General features: G+C 41.7%; 1 protein-coding gene across 2 annotated transcripts in view; it reads left to right on the forward strand.

Moving 5' to 3' along the window:
• The window catches only part of CACHD1 (cache domain containing 1), a 93547-nt gene that overhangs the window by 48040 nt on the left and 21003 nt on the right, over nucleotides 1-24504 (forward strand). For both annotated transcript variants that reach the window (XM_050307422.1, XM_050307423.1), the window contains exons 4-13: nucleotides 2541-2647; nucleotides 11241-11367; nucleotides 13500-13644; nucleotides 15164-15380; nucleotides 19067-19216; nucleotides 20310-20543; nucleotides 22042-22191; nucleotides 22720-22843; nucleotides 23349-23466; nucleotides 24288-24456. In XM_050307422.1, the coding sequence (XP_050163379.1) occupies nucleotides 2541-2647; nucleotides 11241-11367; nucleotides 13500-13644; nucleotides 15164-15380; nucleotides 19067-19216; nucleotides 20310-20543; nucleotides 22042-22191; nucleotides 22720-22843; nucleotides 23349-23466; nucleotides 24288-24456 (1541 nt within the window). The remainder of the gene's footprint in view (nucleotides 1-2540; nucleotides 2648-11240; nucleotides 11368-13499; nucleotides 13645-15163; nucleotides 15381-19066; nucleotides 19217-20309; nucleotides 20544-22041; nucleotides 22192-22719; nucleotides 22844-23348; nucleotides 23467-24287; nucleotides 24457-24504) is intronic.

Here is a 24504-nt window from a genome sequence, read left to right on the forward strand (position 1 = left end):
GTGGCCAAAAAGGAACCCACAGTGTTTTTTGTAGAGCAAAAGTTTAGCTGCCTGTCCTTGTCCCTGCTGTAGTTGGTGTTACTCCCTCCCCTCATCACTGAGTGTGTTTGATATATTTCTCCACTGATGAGCAAGTTCCTAATTGAGGTGGGGATGGAGGAGGGCAAGAGGAGTTAAACATTTGTGTTCATTTAGGTTAACCCAAATATGTCAAAAGGCTGAGCTATATAAAATATTTGTTAAGGGATGAGAGAGAGAATTTGTGGACAAACTGCTCTGGGGCTCCCTGATGCCAAACCTTGCATTCTCTGTCTGCATTTGCATTTATATGGTAGAAGATCTGCAACTTTAAAATGAATTTTTTACCCAGCGTTTATGTACGTATATTAAAAGTAGTGACCAAAATGGGTAGAACTATATATAAACTGCATTTATTCTATGTAATTTTGAAAGTATGAGAGGGCAAATCATTATTTCCAAATATATATATTTCCAAATATATATTTCCAAGTTTTTTTTTTTTTTTTTTTTTTTTTAAATTTTTATTTTTGACTAACTGTTCACTGGTAGTTTCATTTATCTCCTTTATGAATAACACTAAAGTTAGTTTAGGATTGCAGTGTTTATGGATGTAGATTAAACTAATTTTCAGGCGTCTCAGTTTCAGGAGTCATTGTTTTTATTGACATTTCTATGTGTCAGTGATGATATTAAAATTAAGGGGTTGGTAATAAATAATGATCACATTCTGCAAATTCAGAAATTCAGATTGATTAGAGCTTCTTCACACAGAACTTCCAGTCTGATGGGCTCTAAGTGTGTAAAATGAGACTTGTGTGGCTCTTACAGGAGTCATACAATTTAATCTGACATTAAGACCAAAGGATTCCGTGTCTGAGGTTTTGTTATGCCTTTGCAGAAAAGATAATTTTATTAATTTCTAATTCAGAAAATCAGGAAGGAATTTAATAGTGCATTCTCAGGACATGGCTTCTATACTTGAAGGGCAAATTTCTAAGCTTGTGAGGAGGCTGTGCTGTTCTCTTCACTCATAACAGAAGTTAAACCTCTGTTTGAAGCAAAGAAACCTCCAACCTAACCTTAAATATGGCTGTAGTGGCATGGACCACTGCCAACAGACAAACCCATGCCCTGTGTGTGCAGCCTTGGCCTGGTTTTGTGAGGCTGACATCTCTGGAAGTGGATCCAGTCACCTACAGAGGTGCTGATCTTACTCCTAATAACACCTATTTTTATCTTTCCTAGTGGTTTTTCACCTGTAAGTCCTAAAAGGTTTTCCTACATTGTTCATGGGAGGATCCCCCAAAGCCAGAGGTGGAGGCTCTGAGCTGCTGTGGGGCTGTTCAGCCACGTCCCTGCAGAACAAAATGATTCTGAATTGGGCTGAAAGAAAGATTGTTGAATTAGGAGAGGTTTAGTTTGCTTACAAAAGACTCTCTTCGTGGTATCACAACTTGAAATTTCCTTGCGGTAACCAGTTCCATCTGTCTGTGGGTTTTGTTCCTGCTAATTGTTGTTTCAAGGGGATGATTTGGAAGTGAATTGTTTTATTGTCTGTGACTACAAACCAGCAACCACTTACTTACAGCAACCACTCCAAGGGCAGAACCGGAAAATCAGTGTCCTCCCATCCTTAGCAGGCACCATATTGGTTGAAATAGTTGGAACTCACTGGCTTTGTCATGATGGTATCGAACAAACCCCTGCTCTGCCCAATTTCTCTCCAAGACTTGTTTCTTATCAGCTTTCACACCACAAAGGCTGGTTAGAACTCTTTGTCCAGAACAGGATGTTATGCAGACCTCATTTGTTGTCATTTCTTAGGAACAGAAAAATGGCAGAAAAATTCTTTATTCAGAAATAAGTAGGTTTTTTGAAGTACAAGAGTAATCACACTGTCTAATTTCATCAGAATATTCAAGGTCACACAAATGTTATCAAATAAAATTAGCCTATGTAAATTACACAAAAGTGCATTTAAGTTCTTGAAAGCTTCTGAGGTTTTCCCAGTTGTTTATAACCCTTTTTATTTATTTTTTTTAAGGCATTAGTTTCATGATATTTTATAATTTTCTTGTTAAAACTATGCACTAGAATACTTCTTGCATTAGAGTTATGAATGTATTGAATGATTTAATCAAGACAACACTTAAGACTGTCAAATTCCTTCTCCTGTTTGGAATGTAAGTCCTCAAGTTTTTGCACAGAAAACAGGTTTAAAATTGTTCTGTAGGATCCCAGAATGGTTTGGGTTGGGAGGGACCCCAATGCTCATCTCATTCCAGCCCCTGCCATGGGCAGGAACAGCTTCCACTAGACCAGGTCACTCCAGCCTGACCTTGAACTCTTCCAGGGATGGGGCTGCCACGATTTTTCCTGGACCCTTAAAATACACATAATGTTGGAGTTTCCAAAATACTTCTTTTCATTAAAATATTAAAAATAAATGCTTCCATCGTAAATGCTGGGTAGGTTTAATAGCTAGAGTTCAGTTGGTAATCCTGTTGTTGTCTTTTCAGATTTGATGGAAATTTCAACACCAACGTTTCCAGGACCATCAGCTGTGACAGACTTTCAACCACTGTCAACAGCAGAGCCTTCAACCCTGGACGGGACTTAAATTCTGGTAAGTAGGAGACTTTGGGGGTTTTTTTTATTCTGTTGTAAGTTGTTTTTTTTTTTTCCATTAGACTTGAACATTTCCTTGGCACAGAGAGTTTGCATTGATTGCCATAGCAACAAGCTTTTATTTCCCCTTCAAACTGTCACCCTGCTCTTAATTTGAGATTTCGTGATGGAAAGATGATACCCCAAGTAATGCCCTTAGTCTGAGTACTTGATAAAAATGTAATGAAGATTTGATTCCAGCCCACCATGGATAATTTTGTTGTGGTTTATGCACATTTTAGTTCTTTTTTTTTTTTTTTTTTTTCCAAGGCATTTTTCCTTCCTAGGCCTGTCTGCTTTGGCATCAGCAGTGTCAGCTGCTGGAGGGCCATGCCAGGAAGTTTCTCTGATCTTCTTAGCTGAGTTCAGCTAATGTGAGGCTGCATTTGCAGTGATATGCAAAAACTACAAAATACAGGGACATCTTAAAATATTTCCATTCTTTGTCTTGTCAGGGCATTTCTTGACACATTTGAAGAGTTAGAAATATGCTTAGACCCAAAATACCTATTACTTATCCCTGAAAAATTCAACTTTGGTCCTCTGGTGCAGCAAAGTTTGAATTTTTTACATCCTAAGCAGCTTGGATTAATACAGGGATTTGAGTTGGTTTTAGTCATACTTTTGTCCAGCTTTTTCATCTTACTTTTCAACTTTTTATGGTGCCTAAGGGTTGTAAATTAGAGAACACTAATAGACTTTGATTGTGGATTTAATTTTTTTTTGGGGGGGTTATTTGTTAATTATTGGAAGAGAAGTAAGGCAGACTTGTGATGTTTTTTATTTTATTTTAATTTTCTCATGGTTTTTGGAATAAAATACTGATTAATTTTAGTAATTGACTGATGAAGTGGCAGAGCTGCCATTCCACCCCCACCAAGCACAGAGCATTTACATATCTTGCACCAAACTGGGTGAAAGAACCCCCAAATTTTATAACCTCCCTTACTGTGTCCCTTCTTATAGCTTTGCTTGTTGGATTTCTAATGAAATGTAAAAAGAAGTAAAAACCAAAAGCAAAATGAGCAGATTCTTTTCCATCCCACTCACTGTATTCCACATCTTGGATGCAGGTGCTGGCCAGGCTGATTTCCTGACATGCATCTCATCCCCATGATTTGTGTGGTGTTTTCCACCCTAAAGGCAGGCAGTCTTTGTTCACTCACTGTCATTTGCTGGGCTTTGTTTTACCCATCTCTTAATTAAAAAAACAAACCCAAACAACTTATTAAAATAATGTATAAAATCCCATGCAGTGATTAATCAAAATAATATCTGAAAGCAAGTTTACAGGCACTGTTGTAAAAGCAAAGCATTGAATGAATCACTAAATGTTTTTTATTAACTAAAAATCTTTTTTCTACTGCTGGAGATGGATGTAAAAAAATTATTCAAGAAATACTTCTTATTTTTGAGTGGTGAAAAACAAATAAGTCATAGTTTCCTGTAAACAATTTTTTTACATTTCTGGTTTGAATTCTTACATAAATTGAGTATGTGTTTAAGTTCCTTGCTGTCCTGGCTCTACAGTGAGACTCAAGTGCCTCCTCTTCCCTTGCCTCTGGCTTGAAAGCTTCCTGATGAAAGGAGAAGCTTCAAAAAATGGCACTGGCAAGAAAGGGCAACAGAAGAGAAGAGGGAATTGGAGGGAGAGTAAGAACAGTGAAGTGCTTCAGGATTTATTGACAGCAGACTCTCCTCCAGCTTTACTGTTACAGAAACACAGCCCTGGGGGAGATTTTTATTAGTGAGAAAATGCCTGGCATGGAAGGAGTGGATTGATGCAGAAAAATGAGATGGAAACAGGGTTTTTTGAGAAACAAAAGTTGATCCTGGGTACACACTCAGTGAAATGAGAAGTGAAGTTTTCTGCAGGGGAGGTACAATACCCTTAGGCCTCATCTCCTTATTGAAGGTGTTTAAAAATCTGTGAGATCATCACAGAATCACAGACTGCTTTGGGTTGGGAGGGATCCTAAAGCTGATCTCATTCCACCCCCTGCCATGGGCAGGGACACCTTCCACTATTCCAGGTTACTCCAAACCCTGTCCAGCCTGGCCTTGGACGCTTCCAGGGATGAGGCAACCACAGCTGTGGTTGATGACAGTTCCCACCTTCCCTTCCCTGGTTCTCTGTTGAGAACATCTCAACCACGTGAGCTCCACCACCCTGTCCCAGAACAGGGACTGGTGTGGCTACAGGAGCAGCTGCTGCCAGGACAGTCAGGCAGGATGAAGCTGGTGTGGAGCTGGACAATGCCCATGTCCAGAGCAGTGTCCCTGTGTGACTGCAGAAATATTTGGGGTTTGGGATAAACTGGGTGTGGGAACGTTTCGGGAAGTGAGGTCCAGTGTTTGTTTTGTGGGTCAAGAGTATTGTGTTGTATCTGTAGCTCTTGGTTATGTAGCCATGGGCCAGGACCTGCTGTGCCAAAAAATCAGTCTCTTCTCAAGGGAATTCTTGGTCTGAGATAACAGTTGGTTTGGAGCAGACTGTGGATATAAACAGACTGGGAGGCAGTTTTGGCTAGAAGGATGGAGTGCTGTCAGTGCAGCAGCATCCCCACAGCTGGGGAGATGTTGCCAGGTTAGAAATGCTTTCAAAAGTGCTTACTTAGTGTCATCTGTCTCTTGAAACTCTTAATTTTATCTGAATTCATCAGTACCCCAGTTCTGTGGAACCACTTATCCTCCAGGGTCCACTTGGGGCAGAGCCCTGGGTCTGCACAGGACCTGTTTCTCAATAAATCTATCAACATACACACATTAAACTAAAACCACCTTTGAAAGAAAATTACAATTAAACAGGAAAAAAATTCCCCTAATCCCATATTTTTCTTTCTTCTCTTTAAAGTGTCCTCATGCAGAGCTGGTGAGGAATATCTGTTGCGCTTTAGGTTCAGATTCTACCTCAGCCTCAATTATTTTTATGCTCCGGAAAGCCCAAGAGTTGTGGCACATCTGGGTGTTTTTACTGTGTATTTTCTCTCCTGCCTTGCTTTGCTTGTTCTGACTTAGAGGCAGGATGGGAAGCCACAGCTTCCCCAAAATGTTGCCATACAGTCCTTCCCACTGGATGCAGCGTGGTGGGGAGGACCCCACATGCATCATCTCCTAAAGAAGTGGTTTGAAATCCTTCTGCTCCTCCAGCCCAGAAACAGGAACTCCCATACTCTTCTTTAACTTTCCTACAATTCCCAAACCAACCTGGCCTGCCCATCATCCAGGTTGTCTCCCTGAATGAATTGATCACTTAATTCTTAATGGGAAAGAAAAAAAAAATTCCCAGGAGTATCTCTCTCTCTTCCCACACGAGTTTTGCAGTTTAAATAATCCGGCCTCTAAAAAGCTCTGGGCAAAACATAAATTTAAACCCTGCTCTGCTCAACCTCCACCTCAATTCTTGAAATGTTAATCTTGGCTCACCCTGTGCTCACTGTAAGAAAGTGGGAGCAGAGTGGTGAAGTTGTAGGTGTTGGAAGGGAATGGAATTTGTACCGCAGACTCCGGGCAAGCCACAGGAGCAGAGCCTGGGAGAACCCTTGGTGAGGACAGCAACCCCCAGTTCTAGTCTGAACAGTGTGTTAAGAAGGGTGAGTGGAGCTTATGAAACTTTCCAAGATAACGTTTTTTTTTTTTGCAGCACTGTTGTATTTTTTATAATAAAAAGAAAATAAACGCTTGTGGGTCTCTTCCAGCTCACAGTAATATTCTGTGACTTGGATTAATTTTAGGGAAGGGAGAAAGAAGGAAGAAATAGATATGTCTCTTCTCAACCTATAAAAAATGCTTTTAGCACTGTTTTTTCTTTATATTAGGTAGCTTTTTTTTTTTTAATGTCTCAAAAAGGTTTTATCTGGTTTAAGTTCTGCATTTGGATTACTTTTAGCCATTACTACAAAATAGATAAGAAGAAAGTCTTTATTCTTCAGATGGAATCACAGGCTTTGGTTAGTTAAAGAGATCTGGGATGAATAGTCCTTTATTTATTAGGGGACAAAATCTTACCCAGAGCCCCAGTGCATTATGTTATCAGATTCCTTTGGAGTTTTTTCTTTTTGAATGAACAAGGAACCAGTAAATCTTTCTTCTTCTCATCCTTCAAAGTGCTGAAAGGTCTGTTCCAAGCCAGGCAGCTTCAGCAGAGTGCTCCTCCCCAGCAATATGCAGAGATGGCACCAAGTTGCCCAATAAATTTTGTCTGTGCTTTATTTGAGGTGTTGATCGTTTAAAATCTTAGAATCATAAAATACCCAGAGTTGGAAGGGATCCACAGGGATCATTGACTCCAAAATGAGCAAAGCCTCGATCATGTTTCTTATATTGCTGTACTTTAAACTGATTTTGGGTGAGTGAAAATAGCTGGGAGGTGTTTGAGCAGAGGAGTTAATACCCCTCTTCCAATCAAGGAATCTGGTCTCATTCCTTAAAGTGAAAGGTTTTTTCCCTACTTAGCTCCTAAGGATTGAGCTGGGCTCTGTCCTGGCTCATGCCATCAGCAGAATGTTAATTGTGTCCAAGCTGCAGAGCTTTTATTCCTGGTGAAAACATACGAGCTGGAATGAGGTTTGACTCAGAAAATCCTGGCTGAGAGTTGTAGGTCTGGAGAATTAGAGAGTGTCTTTCTGGGGAGCACTAAAGTATCTTCATGATGACAGTTTTTAATGGAGATACTTGTCAGAGGAGAAGGGAAAATTAAACTTTCCTGGTTTTCGTGGGATGAGAACCGTGGGGTCGGCAGCTCATCAAATGTAGTGCTGAAGAGGAGGGCTCTAAGAAACTCTTTTATAATGAGCAATTATGTTCAGTAGTTCCCTTTTTTTTTCCCCTGACTGTTTGTGCTGTTCTTTGAAGATTAATTAGTTAATGATTTGACTGTGCTTTGAAGATGTAAAGTGGTATCTAGAAGTGCTAAGTGTTATCATATCGCATTCCCTTTGAAGTTTTATAAACTCTATCACACACGGCTTTCTTCCTAAAAGTCCTTTCTGCCTTGTGAGATATTTATAATTAGAGAGAATGATCTTTTCAACTGCTGTCATGTTAATATTTCCCAACTTTTCCAGTGTGCAGCAGGATTTGGGGTCAGATAGTGCTGCATTGGAAGCAGAGGGGACAGAGGTTTCTGAGTGACTTGGCAATGCCAGCTCATGGGCAGTATCCAGAACTGAGGAATTCCACTAGGATTTCTGTGTTTATAATGCTGGGACTCTTGGCTTCCTCCATGTGGTGTGAGGTCAAGGCTGGGTCTTTATTTAGTGCTGGTGCTTCACTTCAGAAAAGCAAAATCACTGTATATGCTCAGTAATATTAAAGTCACAGAGTCATAACCACAGAATCCAAGGCAGGTTTGGGTTGTGAGGGACTTTAAAACTCATCTCATTCCACTCCTTGCCATGGGCAGGGACACCTTCCACTATCCCAGGTTTCTCCAAGCCCCATCCAGCCTGGCCTTGGACACTTCCAGGGATGGGGCAGCCACAGCTTCTCTGGGCAACCTGTGCCAGGGCCTCACCACCCTCACAGCCAACAATTCCTTCTGGCAGTGGGAAGCCATTCCCCCTTGTCCTGTCCCTCCAGGCCCTTGTCCAAAGTCCCTCTCCAGCTCTCTTGGAGCCCCTTTAGGCACTGGAAGGGGCTCTAAGTTGTCCCTGGAGCCTTCTCTTCTCCAGGTGAACACTCCCAGCTCTCCCAGCCTGGCTCCAGAGCAGAGGGGCTCCAGCCCTCGGAGCATCTCTGTGGCCTCCTCTGGACTTGCTCCAATGTGTGCACATCTTTCCTGTGTTGGGTGCCCAAGATGAACTTTGGATTAGAACAGGGAGGTGGGTACCTTCTCATACTTGCACAAATGAACCTGACAAGAAAGTGAAAAATTAAATTACTCTTTGAGTTAAAATGAGAACTAAAGGTTTTTCAGCCATGGCTTATCTGCAGTGGTCATAGGAAAAAGAGAAAAAAGAGAGGAAAAAAAAAGCAGAGTTAGGATAAAATTGGTGGTCTCTGGGGAGGGTGTTACTGAACTAACATACTCAGTGAAGGAAACATGAGCAGAACTGTGTGAAAAGGTAGAACAGCAGAGAGAGGCATCGAGGCTATAAAGAGCTTGAGTTTCCAACCCAGTTGGTTTATGGGGAAAATGAACACTTTTAAATCCAGATACTGTCGAGGGGAAATAAATACAGATTGTGGCCCTGTAGGAATGACAAGTTTATCTTTAATATAGCAAGGATTAAAAAAAACCCTGAACCTTTTAAATTATGAAGTCCTTTATTTTAATGCTGTTGGTAAAATTCCACAGGACAAGTTATTTCACCCAGGCTTTAACTGAGTGTTCACATGTCAGATTTGAAAATACATTTTTCAAGTTCTGTAACTCATAACAAAAACTTAAATTCCAGAAATTCAGCCTCTTTATACAAAAACAACTGCCAGACTTCACCCCCAGAACTATGAAATCCTGGTGGCTAGACATAAAAAGGAGGATTTAAATGGTTTATAGTCTCATGGCCCTCCTGCCTGCAAGGCATTGCCATCATGTGAACCAGCAGTTCAGATGGAAACAGGATGAGTTCTTTCAGGGGGGATGTGGAGAGGGATCTCTGCTAGTCCTTGGTCCATCAAGGCACAAAATTCTTCAAAGCCACGCTCATGTGGAGCTGCATTTTTGCACAAACCCAACAGTCCCAGCCCAGGACTTCCACTGGGACTTGTAGGCACTGTGGGAATACAAAACACTGTGGCAAAGAGAAGTGGAGAAACCCCAAGACAGTGATTTTTCCAGGGTAATTCCCCTGAGCTGAATGTGGAGAGAACATCGTGGCCACAGCCAGTTTGGGAAACTTGAGTAAGTGTTAAACTGTTGGGGATGTTGAACTCAAGAGTGTACTCAGTGTGGATATTTTGTTGTAGAGTGTCTGGCTAAGGTTTGAAATGTGCCCTGCAGTCATTTCCAACCCAAATATTGGCATATTTGATAATACAAGAGATCCAGGAGATGCAACTGGCCTATTTTCAGTGTCAATCCCAAGGGGAATGCTCAGCAGAAGGTGAAGCACTGGAAATCAGAGCCCTCCTCTGCCAGTTCTCTAGTTCTGCAATCAAAGAACATGAAAGGAGAAGAGACAAAGAATTTTTTTTTTAATGCATTTGAAGCTGATGGGATGATGATCCACTATAAGTGTTAGCTTAAAACTAAAGAATTCAAACATTCAGGCTTTATTTTCATTTTGCTACAAGCAGAGATGGTGTTTTACCCTGAGTGGAATATAATCCTGTTACTGCCGTGGTGGGAGAGGGTTTGTGCCTCCCATGCTAATGACTTCCCATTCCCTCTCTCCTGGGAGTGTTTTTCCTTTTGTTTAAGGGACCCAGCAAACCTAGTATCACTGGTGATCCCATGGGATGAACACCAATCCCTTTGTCTCTCCAGGCTGGCAGGGAGAACAGGCAAGGTCCACGCTCCAGGTGGCAGCTGGGACGTTCCCATCGCATTATGAGGCAGAAATCCCAGTGCCCATGGGATTTATTCCCTGAAAACGGCAGGGGAGTGGAACAAGATGGTCCTTAAGGTCCTTCCCAACCCAGACCATTCTGGGATTTTCTGCCACCTCTGCCCCAAGTGATTCAAACGTGACTGACCCTGTGTGGGCTGCAAGTGCTCGGGATTTCCGCAGTATCTGAGCACTCTGTTGGCTTCATTTGGTGTGTTAATTATTATCTTTTTAAGTTTTTAGTGCACATGGCCTTGGCCCTGAGGTAGGTGCTTTATTTCATTGTTGGGTTTGATGGTGTTTTCTGTTTTCACTAATCCGGTCAGTTTTGTCATATTACTAATACGTAGTTTTTTAATTGCTTTTATTGTTCATGTTAATTGGTGCTTCCTTGGAGATAAGAAAGCACATTTTAAAGGTAATGAACTATAAACCATAAAAGGAGGGTTTGAGATCTCCACTCTATGGTTGTATTCTGAGCTTGGTTTCTGCTTGACTGCACAACTTGGGAACATATTTACTAAATGTCCATGTAGACATTTTCAAACAGAACTCAGAATATGTAATGTCAACAGGTTGGATTATGGAGCTCTAAGCAGCAAACCTGTTTAATGTTTTGGAGCTATTTCAGTATAAAGAAGACATGATTTTTTTAGCATTAGGGTGGGGATTTTTTTCAGGGAAACAATGTTGACAGTGTATTTATCACATGTAGATGTAGATATTTACACATATTATATATAATTACCTTAATCTCTTCCTTCCTTGCTCCGGCCTTGACTTCTTGGAACACAGTTAAACTGCGGAGATTCAGGAACTGTCATCACATTTGAAGCAAAATCTGTCAAATCCAGTGTTTAGTTTCCAAAAGCCTTTAACTGGCTGCAAATTGGATGTGAGGCTTTATCAGTCCTCAAGTAGAGCAACCTGTATTCCACATCGTGATCCTGGTTATCCCTCTCCAGGCACACACGAGAGAGGCCGGGAATAACAATAACAATGCCTTCAGGTTTTACCTTTGTCACTCTGCTTAGTTTTTCGTTTTTCCACTCCATCCTCCAGTTCTTGCTGATAACCTGAAGTCGAATCCAGGAATTAAATGGCAGTATTTCAGCTCAGAAGAAGGGATTTTCACCGTTTTCCCAGCCCACAAGTTCCGGTGCAAAGGCAACTACGAACACCGCAGCAGGTACGGTCTGTCTCCTTCCCATTTCCTGGGAAAACACTCAAAACTGGATTCCTCAGGCACTGATTTCATTCCAGCATTGTGCTTTGCCAAGTTGACAACATTCATGAGTAACTTCTAATGGAGTCCCTTGGGTTTTCTTAGGTTTGTTTTTTAAAGCACCAGTTTTTCACTTCTAAGAAGCTTTGAAGTAAAATAAAATTACATACAGGTTCCTCACCTCTCCCAAATCAAATAAGCTGTAAATAGCACTGACTCGGAAAATGTAGGTCAGCCTGTAGGGAAAATCTGACTTACATTTGACTGATACTTGACCCCTGATAATAAAGTAGTGGACTTGTATTCTGCTGATTTGGCAGGTGCATCGCTTTGGGGAGGGGGGTGAGAGACAGGAAAGGAGCATTTTTCCAGTCTCCACCCCAGGCTCAGGTGGCACATCATGGATAGTGGGGAAATAGCAATAATGAAAATTTCCTTTTTCCACTTAAAAAAATGTAGAAAAAAAGATGGCAGGGTTTTCCTGCTCAGGGGAATATTTCTGTTCTGTACACATCATGCCAAGCAGTTGAGGTGCAGTATTTTTCCCTAGTTTTTGCTGTCAGTACCATGGGACTGATAAAGGCTCAAGGCTGGAATCTTCTGAGAAGGTGCAGTGGTTTTAGTATCTCTGGTCACACATTAGTTAATTCTACCAGTTAATCAGTCTATGCAGAGGAAGAACCAGCAAATCCAGGGACATGTCTGTGTAAGGAGTGCACAGAGGCTAAGGAGGGTTTTGGTTACATGTCAGGGTGGAGCAATCAAATGTTTACAGATGATATTTCTATGTGCCATCAAAGCACAAAGTATCTGAGCTCGATCAGGTTTTCCGTGGCCTTGGAAAGGTGCAATCTGTTGATGTGAGAATGGGGGTGCCTCAGTCTTGGTCAGAATTTGGACACTAAAACCATTGGTGATTTTACCCAAATCCCTTAGTCTGGCTTGTAGTTTTTTCCGTAGCTAAATAAGGGATATCTTTTTGGTAATATCTACTTCAGAGGGTAGTTTGGGTGAATTAATTAGTTAATGCTTCAGTGCTTTGAAGATCAAAGGCCCTATTTCAGTTCTAGGTATCAATACAGTGTAGAGCTGCAGGCTGTTTTACAGTTAAGAACTGATTTGTGCCACTTGTTTGTAGCAGTGCCTTGTCTAAAGTCTTCTGCATTTCCTTGCTTCTTAATAAGATTTCTGGGGCTGCCTTTGATATAATAAAATTTAGATCCCCAAACTCACACTTGACTGTAACAAGTTTTGAGTCTGGACTAAAGAGGAAAGAGGCTCATCTTTTTGAGTCCTTCCTCCATGCTGAGGATCTTCCTAATTTATTCTGGGTTGGAAGCTTGGCACGAGAGCTTGCGAACGCTTTCACACACCTCTCAGTATTGAACTGGATCTGAGCACCACTTCCCTGAAAACATGGGTTTTGATGTTACCACAGACACGTGGCAGCACCAAGAACCCTCTCCAGTGTTAACTCACATTGGCCATGAGGTGTAAAACTGGGCAGATCCAAGGCTTGTGGAGCATGACCTCTGTGAGAGCCATTCCAAAGCACCAGCAGAAAACCCTTCCTTGGCCAGAGGCATTCCCTTGTTACAACAAACCAAACACCCTGGGCTAATCAACTCCTCACAGTTGCACAGGTTTTTACTTGTCATGGAACCAGCACGCTTACTTTCACATGTGAGTGAAGTTCCTGGCACCCAGGATTTATCAGGAGGCTTTTCTTCCTTGTCAAAGCTTAATTCAAAACTTGATGTGAAGTGCTGCAAACAGTGATCTCAAACACTGCTGTGTTTCAGCAAAATTGCTTATTCCTGGCTGAAAGCACTTGCTGTGACAGGGGAAGATGGACCTGATTTAGGTTAAAAAATCAGAAAGAAATCAGAAGGAGGCTGAGACCAAGGGCCATTTATGTGTGTTCACGTTCTCAGTTGGTTTCCTCATGGAAGTTTTCATAAAGGCAAAAATTCCTGTTTTAATTCATTGTTTATTCATTGTTCTTTGGTTTTTTTTTTTAAATTCTTGACTGATTTCACTTTAGTGGAAATGACAAGGTGTCTGGTGACAGTGGTTTGGACTTTTTTCTCCCTCAGGCCCGTCTATGTCTCAACCGTCCGCCCTCAGTCCAAACACATCGTTGTCATCGTGGACCACGGGGCCTCTGTCACAGAGACACAGCTCCAGATTGCCAAGGATGCTGCCCAGGTCATCCTGAGCTCCATAGATGAACATGACAAGGTGAGGCTTCTCCAGGCAAGGAGTCTTCCTTGGTATCAACCATGCTCCGAGTTCTTGGTTCGCATCCAAAATGGTCACTTTAACTCCATGGCCTTGTATCCATGGTCTGCCTCTGATGGGTGATGGACACTTGAGCTCACCTCTGGAAATCCCCCTGTCTACTGCAGGGGAAATACTTGGGGATCCACAGGGTGGGAAAAAGGTGAAAACCCACTGATCTAAGGCAAAAATCTTGTGTCTGAGTAATCATTAAAGGCTCCTTTGACTCAGCAGAGACTTTAGGTGATGGTCAGTGGTGTGGTACAGTGAGGAGGACCATGCTCTGAGCCTGATGACTTGTGAAGTTCTAGATTGCTTGGAGCAACTCATTTTACCTCCAAGCCTGTATTTTTTTCTTGTGAAAATGGAAATTATTTATTCTGTGATACTGAGGTGAGCTGAAACATAATTAGGGCCAAGAAATCTGGATTTTATTTCTTGCTGTGCCACAGATACTCAGTTGGCAATGAAAAAGTTGCTTCACCTGTACTTTTTTTCCAATACAAATTAAAACCAGGGGCCCATCAGGTGCTTCTGTAGGACCACAAGAAGTCTCCAGTTAGTAATTCTCTGCTGGTGGGATCTTGATCATTCTTTCTGCTTGGTTTTCTGTTAGGAGTTGGAAGGGAGTTTCAGTCAAATCAAGTTGCAGAACAAGTGATGATAATCTTTGCCTTAAGTCTTCTCATTAACTGTATGGGAAAAACACTTTTAGAGGGATTTAATATTGTAAAATAATGCTTACGGTTCAGCAGAATTAATAGCACTTAAATTTAAGTGTCACAAGTGTTTGCCTTCATACAGAGAATACACTTAAGACACAGATTACTGGGTCAGTAGCTCAGTGGTTATGAAACCTGTTACACGGGTATATAATTAATGCTTAATTCTGGGACTGTCTTGCATCAGTCATAATTTATAATGAATTATTCCACTGAGTTAATAAGACTGGGGTGTTATACGTATATTAATGCAAGTGTTACCACTACACACCTTCAGTTATTTACAGGATGAAAACTGATGGCAGAGTTGGCTTGCTTGGACTGAAATGTTAGAACAGCAAAATGCTTTGCCTGTGAAAAGTTCTTAGAGGGGTTTTTTTTTTTTTTTCATCTTCTCTATGCACTCCACTTTTCTCCAGGCACTCCAGGCTTTCCTGAAAATACTCTCTGCTGGCTTTCCTTTCAGTTATCCCTGGCTCACTCAGGCTCCTGCCCAGAACAGTGTATTAACTATTGTGTAGGAGCAGAGCCAAGCTGACTTCGCCAGAGAAACAAAGAGCAAAGTCTCTTTTCCTTCAATCCACCATAAGTCTAATCCCTTTCAAATTTGACGGATTTATGCCTCAAGCATTTATTTCCTAACAATTGGGTTTTAAACCCACAGAATCTCTTCAGTTGGCTTATCATTGTGCTCTCTATATCAGTGCTTTAAGAATCCTAAAAGGAAGGTAATCCCATCGAATCTCTCCTCTTTCAAGATCTCTGTGTTGACCGTGGCAGACACAGTCAGGACCTGCTCCCTGGATCAGTGCTATAAGACATTCCTGTCTCCTGCCACCAGTGAGACAAAGAGGAAGATGTCCACCTTCGTTAGCAGTATAAAGTCATCTGACAGCTCCACACAGCACGCCGTGGGATTCCAGAAGGCTTTCCAGTTGATTCGGAACACGAACAATGGCACAAAACTCCAAGGAAGTAAGTCCCTTCTTGTGCAATCCTGATTATTTCTGAGGCTTGCAAATATCACATTCTCACTTTGAGTGAGGCCAAAGGAGTGTGGTGTGCTGAATACTAAAATAAAAAGGGGAGGGAAGCACGTGTTTTTGTTAAGTGGCATTTCCTTGGTCTGGAATCCGCATGAGCTGAATGTGGCCATTCCCTTTTCATGTGTGTCACTTGCTGACTCGCCTTGCCTTTGAACTGAAATATGGAAATGCAGGATTCAATTGTCTGACGGCTGAATTATTTCCCAAATGTGTATGTTGGGGGGTCATGGGTCACTTCAAGGAAACTTCCTGCTTCTGCAGGTTCATTTAATTGTTGCTGGAACATATGTCTATAGATAATGTGCTTAACGGGAATCCTATGGAAGCAACCCTTTCTTCCCAGGAAAATGAGGGGTTTTTGAGGATATCAGCTATGGGGGTTATTTTATGGAATACCAATTTGTCCTGGCTAAATTTTCCTTCATCTCAGAATAGCCTGGTGAACTTTGCATACTCGTTACGAGCTTTCTCCTTCCCATTCCCAAGATGGGGTTTTTCTGTGTGTTTTTTTGTAATGGGGATGTGGTTAAAGATGAGGAAAAGATGTATGTGGAACTGATTTGGACATTTGCTTGCCAGGAAGCCAGGGAAGGCAAATTCTGTGCTCTGAGTGCTCCTTGGAGCTGAGTAACATTGGCAGTGCCACAGTGGGGTGGGGGAAGCAGCCAGATCTCCACAGGGATAGTCAGTTTAGATCCCACAGCCTGGTCTTGTGCCTGCTCCAGTGAGTGCAGATCCTGCAGTGTCCCAATGGGCACCAGCCCAGATGTTGTACAGAACAGGAGAAAGAGGAAAAGTCCAGGAATTAAAGTGCTTTGGAAAGAATGAGGAAATGTGTTTCCAATCCAGGTGATTTTCCTTCTGTTTGTGAAACAGTATTTCTGCTACAGTTCAGCCAAATGCTGAACTTCAGGCCATTGGTACAGTGAGACCTTTATCTGACTGGGCACTACTTTTAGCTGAAGGATAGGGCTGGCAAGGGTAGGATTTTACCATCCTCTGGGAAAATGGTGAAAGGGGAGCAACTCTGTCAAATAAAAAATAAACAATCCAAAGCTGGCTGGGATAGGATGCATTAGTCAGCAGCAGTTATTCCAGGAACATCAGCTGTAGAGTCTTTCAGCATCCCCCTACATATCTACTGATCTCCTAAGTATCCCCCACTCCTGGAAGTGTCCAAGACCAGGTTGGATGGGGCTTGGAGTAACCTGGGATAGTGGAAGGTGTCCCTGCCCATGGCAGGGAGTGGCATGACATGAGCTTTAAGGTCTCTCCCAGTCCAAACCATTCCATGATTCCACATTTGTCACTGTTTGTATATTATGATTAGAAGGGTTTGGCATATTTTTCATTAATGTGAAAACACCCATATCAAACAAATATTTTGGGGGACAAGTACAGAAAGTTAAATGCAAATGATTTGGATTTAGGTTTTCTCTACACGTGAAAGATTGTGAAGAACTAATGTGTATATAGCACATTTCAGAATTCCTAGGGTGAGGCACAATAGGTTTGAGAAGAGGATGTTTATAAAACATGTTTCATTTTCTTGTAAATAATCTTTTCATCTTTTTTAAAAAAGCAAAACAAACCCAGAAAAAAGATATCATTCATTTGCCTGCTAATTTTCTAACATCCTGTTCCCAGAGAACAATGTGTGGGTGTGCCAGGGAAGCTGTTGAGATACAGCCTCAATCCCAAATTCACACTGGACAAGTTAGAAAGGAACTACTGGTGTGAGATGGGAGAGTTGTGCTGTTGAACACGTCTGGATTTCCTGCCTTATTCTAGTTCCTATTGCAGTCCTGCTCAGCCAACACTCATCCCAAAGTGTGAGAAAATGCTCTGCCAAGAGTGCCAACATGCCCTGAAAGCTCTAAGTAAATAAGATGTGTGTCTGTTGCATATGTATGTATATATATATATATTAAATTACATTTTATATATAATATACAAAGACATTCTCTAGATTAATATATATATACACAAAGACATGCTATTTATACATACATACATGCATACACACACATATATATGTAAAATATACAAAGACATGCTAGAGATAAATGCAGTAATGGGGCACTGACTCTAAGGGCCTTTTGCAGCTCTCAGAAGTGCAGTGTATCAAACAGCACAAGGTGATCAGCTATGGAATGATAAGATGCCCAGTTTACTGTGGTCCCTAATGCAGACTTAGGACTGGTTTGTGTTACTCCTCCTAGCAAAGCTTTGAGACTGCAGGATCATGCCCTGCTGCAGATCCAATATCTATGTTGTAGCCTAGGAAACGAAACACAGCAACAATTTTCCTTAAACTCCAGGAGAAGCTGTTTTAATACCTGGCTTTGCTTTTTTTCCCCTAGTTATAGCCCTTAAAAAAATAAGGTAGAAGTTCCCCCAAATTAACAGCACCTTTTGTTTGTGTCAAAATCCAGTTCTGGCTGAAATTCTTTTCAATTCATGATGACAAAATGTGCAAGTCAAAGCATTCTTACCTATTTAAAAACCAACACAGCAAACCCCCCAAAAAACCCAGATGAGACAACAAAGTTGAGATATGACCAACTAACCCAGTGCTTTGGATTAGATGTGGTGCATGATCTCTACATTAATTACATGCACAAACCACTTTTAATCCTGAGATATATGTGATGAAACAGGTTGGGGTGTAAGCAGGGATTTGAATTGACGTGTTCAAAGGCTCTGAGGCAGGACTTTGGCCAAGAACATCCTCAGCCTGAAAAACGTGTTCCAGTTCATGTGCAAGGAGCCAGGTCACATTCCCAAGTGTTCCACTCTAACCTACTCCATAGGAAGGCACTGGGTGAGCAGCTCCAGGCTTTAGGATTGCAGGATGGGAGGAGAACAGGGGGCAAAAGAGGAAACTTGCAGGTTTTTTTTTGCTTTTGTGAAGCTGGACTTGCACACTCCTGCCTGGTGGCAGCCAAGCTGTCCAGCCTGGAAAAGAGAAGGCTCCAGGGAGCCCTTAGAACTCCTTCCAGTGCCTAAAGGGACTCCAGGAGATCTGGAGAGGAACTTTGGACAAAGGTCTGGAGGGACAGGACAAGGGGGGAATGGCTTCCCACTGCCAGAGGACAGAGTTGGATATTGGAATACTGGAAAGAAATTCTTCCCCTGTGAGGGTAGGGAGGCCCTGGCACAGGTTGCCCAGAGAAGCTGTGGCTGCCCCATCCCTGGTCCAAGGCCAGGTTGGATGGGGCTTGGAGCAACCTGGGCTAGTGGAAGGTGTCCCTGCCCATGGCAGGGCATGGAACTGGATGATCTTTAAGGTCTCTCCCCACCCAAACCATTCTATGACCCTAAGTCAGAAGGTGCCTGTGGGGTCTGCTCAGGAGAAACAAACTCCAGTGCTCCTGGGTGGCTGGAAAGCACCAAAACAAACAGATGTTTGGTAAGTGCTAAGAAGGAAAATTTAATAATAAATGCTGTAATTCATCAGGCTGCTGGGTGTTTATCCACTGTAGATTGCTGTGACTCTCATAGATGAAGCTGTTGGCAGCGTGTGGCTGGGAGCAGATTAAGGGCTCTTAGCACATGTCTTGCCTGAGTTAAAAACCTAATGCACTTTCTGCTGTATCTGTGATTCTCTTTTAGATACCGACATGGTCATCATTTATCTCTCAGCTGGGATTACATCAAAAGACTCCTCTGAAGATGATAAAAAAGCTACTCTACGTGTCATCAACGAAGAGAACAGTTTCCTCAATAACTCAGTCATGATTCTTACTTATGCTCTTATGAATGGTGAGAAATGGTTGTGATTTCCAGTGGATGAACATTCCCTGTCCTTGCACAGCTTGTTTGTGCAGCTCGTTCAAATGTAATTCCAGGCCTTATTGGGAGCAGTTTGTTATGGATTTTGGCACTCAGAATCTAGAGGCTGAATCCAGATGTTCCTACTTTGGTATATATATGTGCCACTATATGCTTATGTATCCCAGTGCAGCTGCTCAGGATATAAAATATTGTTGCCTGAATTATCTGGTGGCAACCAGACTGAGTTAAATTTGATAATTATTGCAACTGTAAACCTTCCTGCCACTGCCCTGGTTCCTGCTGCAGCAGAACAGAAATACGTGTGGCTTCTGTTTCAGTCCTTAGCCAGGGAGCATGAATGTGACATCAAACATAATCTGAAATGCTTTCATAACCTGGGACCCAATTTAAGAATGAAGTTAAATATGAAAATCACATTCCCAGTAGTTTGGCATCCTGTGCTTCCAGGAAAGCATTTTCAGCACAAAGGCTGTTTGTTTTATCACCAAAAATTGCACACGGACTCTACTCTAACCAAGGAAACTAAAGCTTAAACTAATGTATGATTTGATTGTAAATTTAAATACTCATTTGAGACTCCTGCATGCAAAAGACTTTGATTTGTGGGCAGGAACTGAGCCTGGGACTTGTGTAAAACGTGAAACTTTAATGTTTAAGCTGAAGAACAAAGCCTGTTATCTCCAAGCGTGGGTGAGACGCTCCTGGTCTTTTCTGTGGGCGAGCCACCGGTGGAGAACAAAGAGCTGTCCTGTGGATTTATGGGGCACATAAGTCTTTGTTAAAAGATCTTTGTTTAAGTGGGGATGTGAACAGCATGGTAAATTTTTTCACTGTGTAACAGCATGTGAGAGGCAATCTTACTTAATTTTGTGTTATCTAATTACTCTTCCTAAAACCAGTCTTTAAGCACTTTACCTTATCACTTTAATAGTGGTTATATAGCATTTACAGTCCTACAGGATGTATAATTTTGCTTTTATTTACAGTTATTTGGAGTAAGATACAGAAACCTTGGTGGAATAAAGCTTCTTTTATCTGCTTCTTTGCATCTGTGTTTCAGAGGGGGTGACAGGGTTGAAGGAACTGGCCTTTCTGAGAGACCTGGCAGAGCAGAACTCAGTGAAATATGGAGTGCCAGACAGAACAGCCCTTCCTGTGACCAAGGGCAGCATGATGGTCCTGAACCAGCTGAGCAACCTGGAGACCACAGTTGGGAGGTTCTACACCAACCTCCCCAACCGGATGATCGACGAGGCCATTTTCAGTCTGCCCTTCTCAGATGAAATGGGAGATGGTGAGTGCTGACATTGGATTTGGGTTTAAAATACAGAAGGGATCAGCTTCCCTTGGCTTACATATTCCCAAATATATTGCAGTGTCACAAGGTCATGTGCTCAGGTGTGTTTCCAAGCCTTTTTGCCAGTAGGATTTTCATCTGCAGAGGGTCTAGTTATGGAAAAAGTGTTTGGATTCTCAGGGTGAAATTTGTTCTTATGTATGTGTACATACACAGCATCAGTAATTTAATTTGTGGAGAGAAATTCTCTGTACTTGAAGGAAACAGCCATGGGTCCCACTGCCTGACGCTAATACCTGCTGAATTGCCATATCTTTCCCTTTGGGATTGGTGCCCTTCCTGCAGCTCAGTGGAAGGTCAGAGTTGTAGGATGTACCCCTACTAGTTCTTGGGCAGTTACCTGACCCTTCTCTAGCACTTCTCCAGTGCTCTGGGAAGAGATGTGACATCATAGGGATGTCTGGAAATACATCAGAGATTTTATATTGCTTTGACAATTGAGCAAATTCTGTATTTCTTCATTCGGGACTTTGTATATTTCTACTCTTGTCTTGTACTTGGAGTAGCTGAGGTTATTCTGAATAGTTTTCAAAGGCTGCTGAGTTTAAGTTGAGTCCCAAAACAGATTTAAGACTATTCTTCTGAGTCAGAACTCCTGCTCCTTCCTGCATTTCCTAACCTGGGTGATTAAGCTGTGCTGTTGCCCTCTCCCAAAGCCATATCCAAGCATAACTGAAAATCTGAGCAACTAAAGGATTAAAAATGGTGCAACAGAGAAGGTTTGTCTTGCAGAGATTTCCAACTTAAAAGCTTATACATGCAAATGAATTTTATATTGAGTTGAGGGAAGAGTTGCTCAGTTTCCAAACAGCAGTGGTGTAGAAAATAAGAGTAGTAAGGTATTGCAAAGAGTCCTTACCTCAGGCATGAGATACATCCCAAAACATTGTGTAATTATGGGTATGATTCCCAGTACAGTGGTGATACTGGAATTTAGTTAAGCAGAGGAGGTTTAATATTCTGAATATGCAATTAGGTGAGCAATAATTCATTCCTTTGTTGCTTTGCAAGCACAAATTCTCTTCCTTCCTCCTCCCCCTATTTTTGAAATTACTTTAAATGATGTTAAAGGAACAAAATGCTATCTTGGCTTTTCATGCAAATGCATCTTATCTGTAAGGAATCCACTTGTAATCCACTGTCAAAGCCCCCCAAACATTAATTGTGGTGTGTTTTAATAAATTGATTAACTGTACTTTAGGTCACTATCAGAAACACAGAAATTAGCTAATCAAGGAGAGTGGTTATCAACAACCAGACATGACAGACAACCTGCTGAGCTTCCCTGTCCATATTCCAGCAAGGAATCCTATATCAAATTTAATTGTGTAACATTTGAACATTTGAACATTATAAAGCCCCTGATCTGTTTCCTCTAAAAATAATTTACTAGATAATATTGCTGATGGTTTTATGTTGTTTCTCTCGTTCCAAGGCCTGATAATGACTGTCAGCAAACCATGTTACTTTGGGAACCTGCTGCTGGGGATTGTTGGGGTGGATGTTAATCTCGCCTATATCTTGGAAGATGTCACCTATTACCAAGACTCCTTGGGTTCCTACACATTCCTCATTGATAATAAAGGTAATTTTGGCTCAGATAATCCCTTCTAGTTCCACTGAGGTCATTAACCACCAAAAGGAAACTCTGAATTCCCATAGTCTCCAAATAGTCTTTAAGTAATGAATGATAATTTTTATTGACAGATTAATTGTGTGTTGTTGGCTAGTTTTGCCTGAGAGTTGCTGGAGACTTAAGGTGGTTTCATGACTTGAAATTTCTGTCCTGGAGTTTGATGTGGAAACACCTGATGAGATTTTATACACATGTGACATCCAAGTTTTTCTGTTCTTGCAGGGAAGGAGGAAAAACTGGTGTATACGTGTGTTCAGCTTATTTCCTCTGATCCAACCTCATTTTATGGCTTAGTTCTTTGAGCTGTGTTTGTTTGCAGCTTCTTTGATGATAACATTGCTTGGCCACTGACATCTGTTAAATGCAAAACCTCCATGGAGTTACTGTATATTCTTTTTTTTTCCCCCTGTAAATATCCATCCTGGGCTCAGTTGTTTTACTGCATTCAACGTTTGGGTTTGTACCTTTATTTTTTAGGCTACACTCTGATGCACCCATCCCTGACCAGGCCCTACCTGCTGTCCGAGCCCCCTCTGCACACGGATATTATCCATTATGAGAACATCCCCAAATTTGAGCTGGTGCGCCAGAACATCCTCAGGTGAGGAACTGGGATGCAAATCCAAACATGAGCAGTGCTCAGAAGTATTGCTAGAGGAATTTTAGGAGAATGGAGGGCAAAGTTCCTTTTCCTGCAATATCTGAATGCTTGGATGGAATTTTTTTTGTTCCCTAAGAGTTCTGGTTTGGTTTCTCCTCCAATTTCTTTCATTTATCATTGGGTCTGCAGGCAGTGATTTCCACAGCTGATCTGGGGGATACTCCTTCTAATCTCTCCCTTCCATGTCAGGAAGATTTTCCACTGTTTGATCCGGGTTTTTCTTTATCCTTTGCCTGATCTGAGTATGTGTGAGCTCAAAATGGGGGGGTACACGAGTGCATTTTCAGCACACATACACTTTTCTTCACCAAGGACAAATAACAGTTAATTTCTTGAATTCTTGTGATACTTTTATAAATACACAGCTGAAGGGTTTTGCTTAAGTTGTAACAATTCTTCTCAGTGTTTAATAATAAAATGCCTGATGTTTTATCTCCCACTGCAGCATTCCCCTGGGCAGCCAGATCATCACAGTTCCTGTGAACTCCTCACTGTCTTGGCACGTCAACAAACTGAGAGAGATTGGGAAAGAAGCCTACAATGTCAGCTATGCCTGGAAAATGGTAAGGGAAAAAAACTAGGATGGCACAGAGTCAGTTTATAGCTGTATTACCAGTCGTAAGAGCTTTAGGAGAGCTCCTAGCCTTCCTTTCTTCAACTTGGAACGTATCTGAACACTAATCTTGACCTTGGGATTAAAATGGAATCTTAAGGTTAAATATAATCCAGGTGAATTTCACTGATGCCAGAAATAATTGGCTGTTTCTTTGTGCCAACAAACTCAAGAGGGTACTTGTGGATCATTTCACAGCATTGAGTTAAATCCAACCTAAAAGATTAGGCTGAGCAGTTTCAAGAGATTAAATCTGTCATTGTTTAACAGAAATTCACACAGGAGGGTGTCTGGAGCTAATTTTCTAATATTGTAATGCTGCATTTAATATCAAACACCCTTTGCAGAGCAGCTGGGACACTCCAGGCTTTGCTAGTCTGGTTATTGTAGGATCCTTAAAATATACAAACCAGTAAAACATGTGGCATATGCAGCACATGGAGTGGAAAGGATAAAAATCTTACTTTTGAGAGTTCATTTGTCTGTACTGTCCAGATAAACACCAGTGTGTGTTTATCCACTGTGAACCTTCAGCCTCTCCTCTGTTAATGACTCTTCGAAAAATATCCATAAAACAGTGTTACAAATTACTCATTGAGCAACAAAAGGAATGTCTTATTTAGCTTTCTGGAAAAAAAGATTACAATGTTTTTATTTGGTGTGTTAACTATGGAAAAGTGGGTTTTGTACAACTTAGTGGCTCCAATATATACAAATTCTGTACATCCTCCCCATTTTTTTTCTGTTTAATGACTTGCTCATGTTTTCCAGGTCCAGGACACGTCCTTTATCCTGTGTGTGGTGGTGATACAGCCAGAAATCCCTGTTAAGCAGCTGAAGAACCTCAACACAGTGCCCAGCAGCAAACTGCTCTATCACCGCCTGGACCTGCTGGGCCAGCCCAACGCCTGCCTGCACTTCAAGCAGCTGGCCACCCTAGGTAAGGCTCTACAGCTGGTCTTGACCACCTCAGAATCCCAGAATTATT

The sequence above is a fragment of the Myiozetetes cayanensis genome, unplaced genomic scaffold (genome assembly GCF_022539395.1).
Source record: "Myiozetetes cayanensis isolate MyiCay16 unplaced genomic scaffold, myiCay2020 scf12, whole genome shotgun sequence".
NCBI classification, from domain to species: Eukaryota; Metazoa; Chordata; class Aves; order Passeriformes; family Tyrannidae; genus Myiozetetes; species Myiozetetes cayanensis.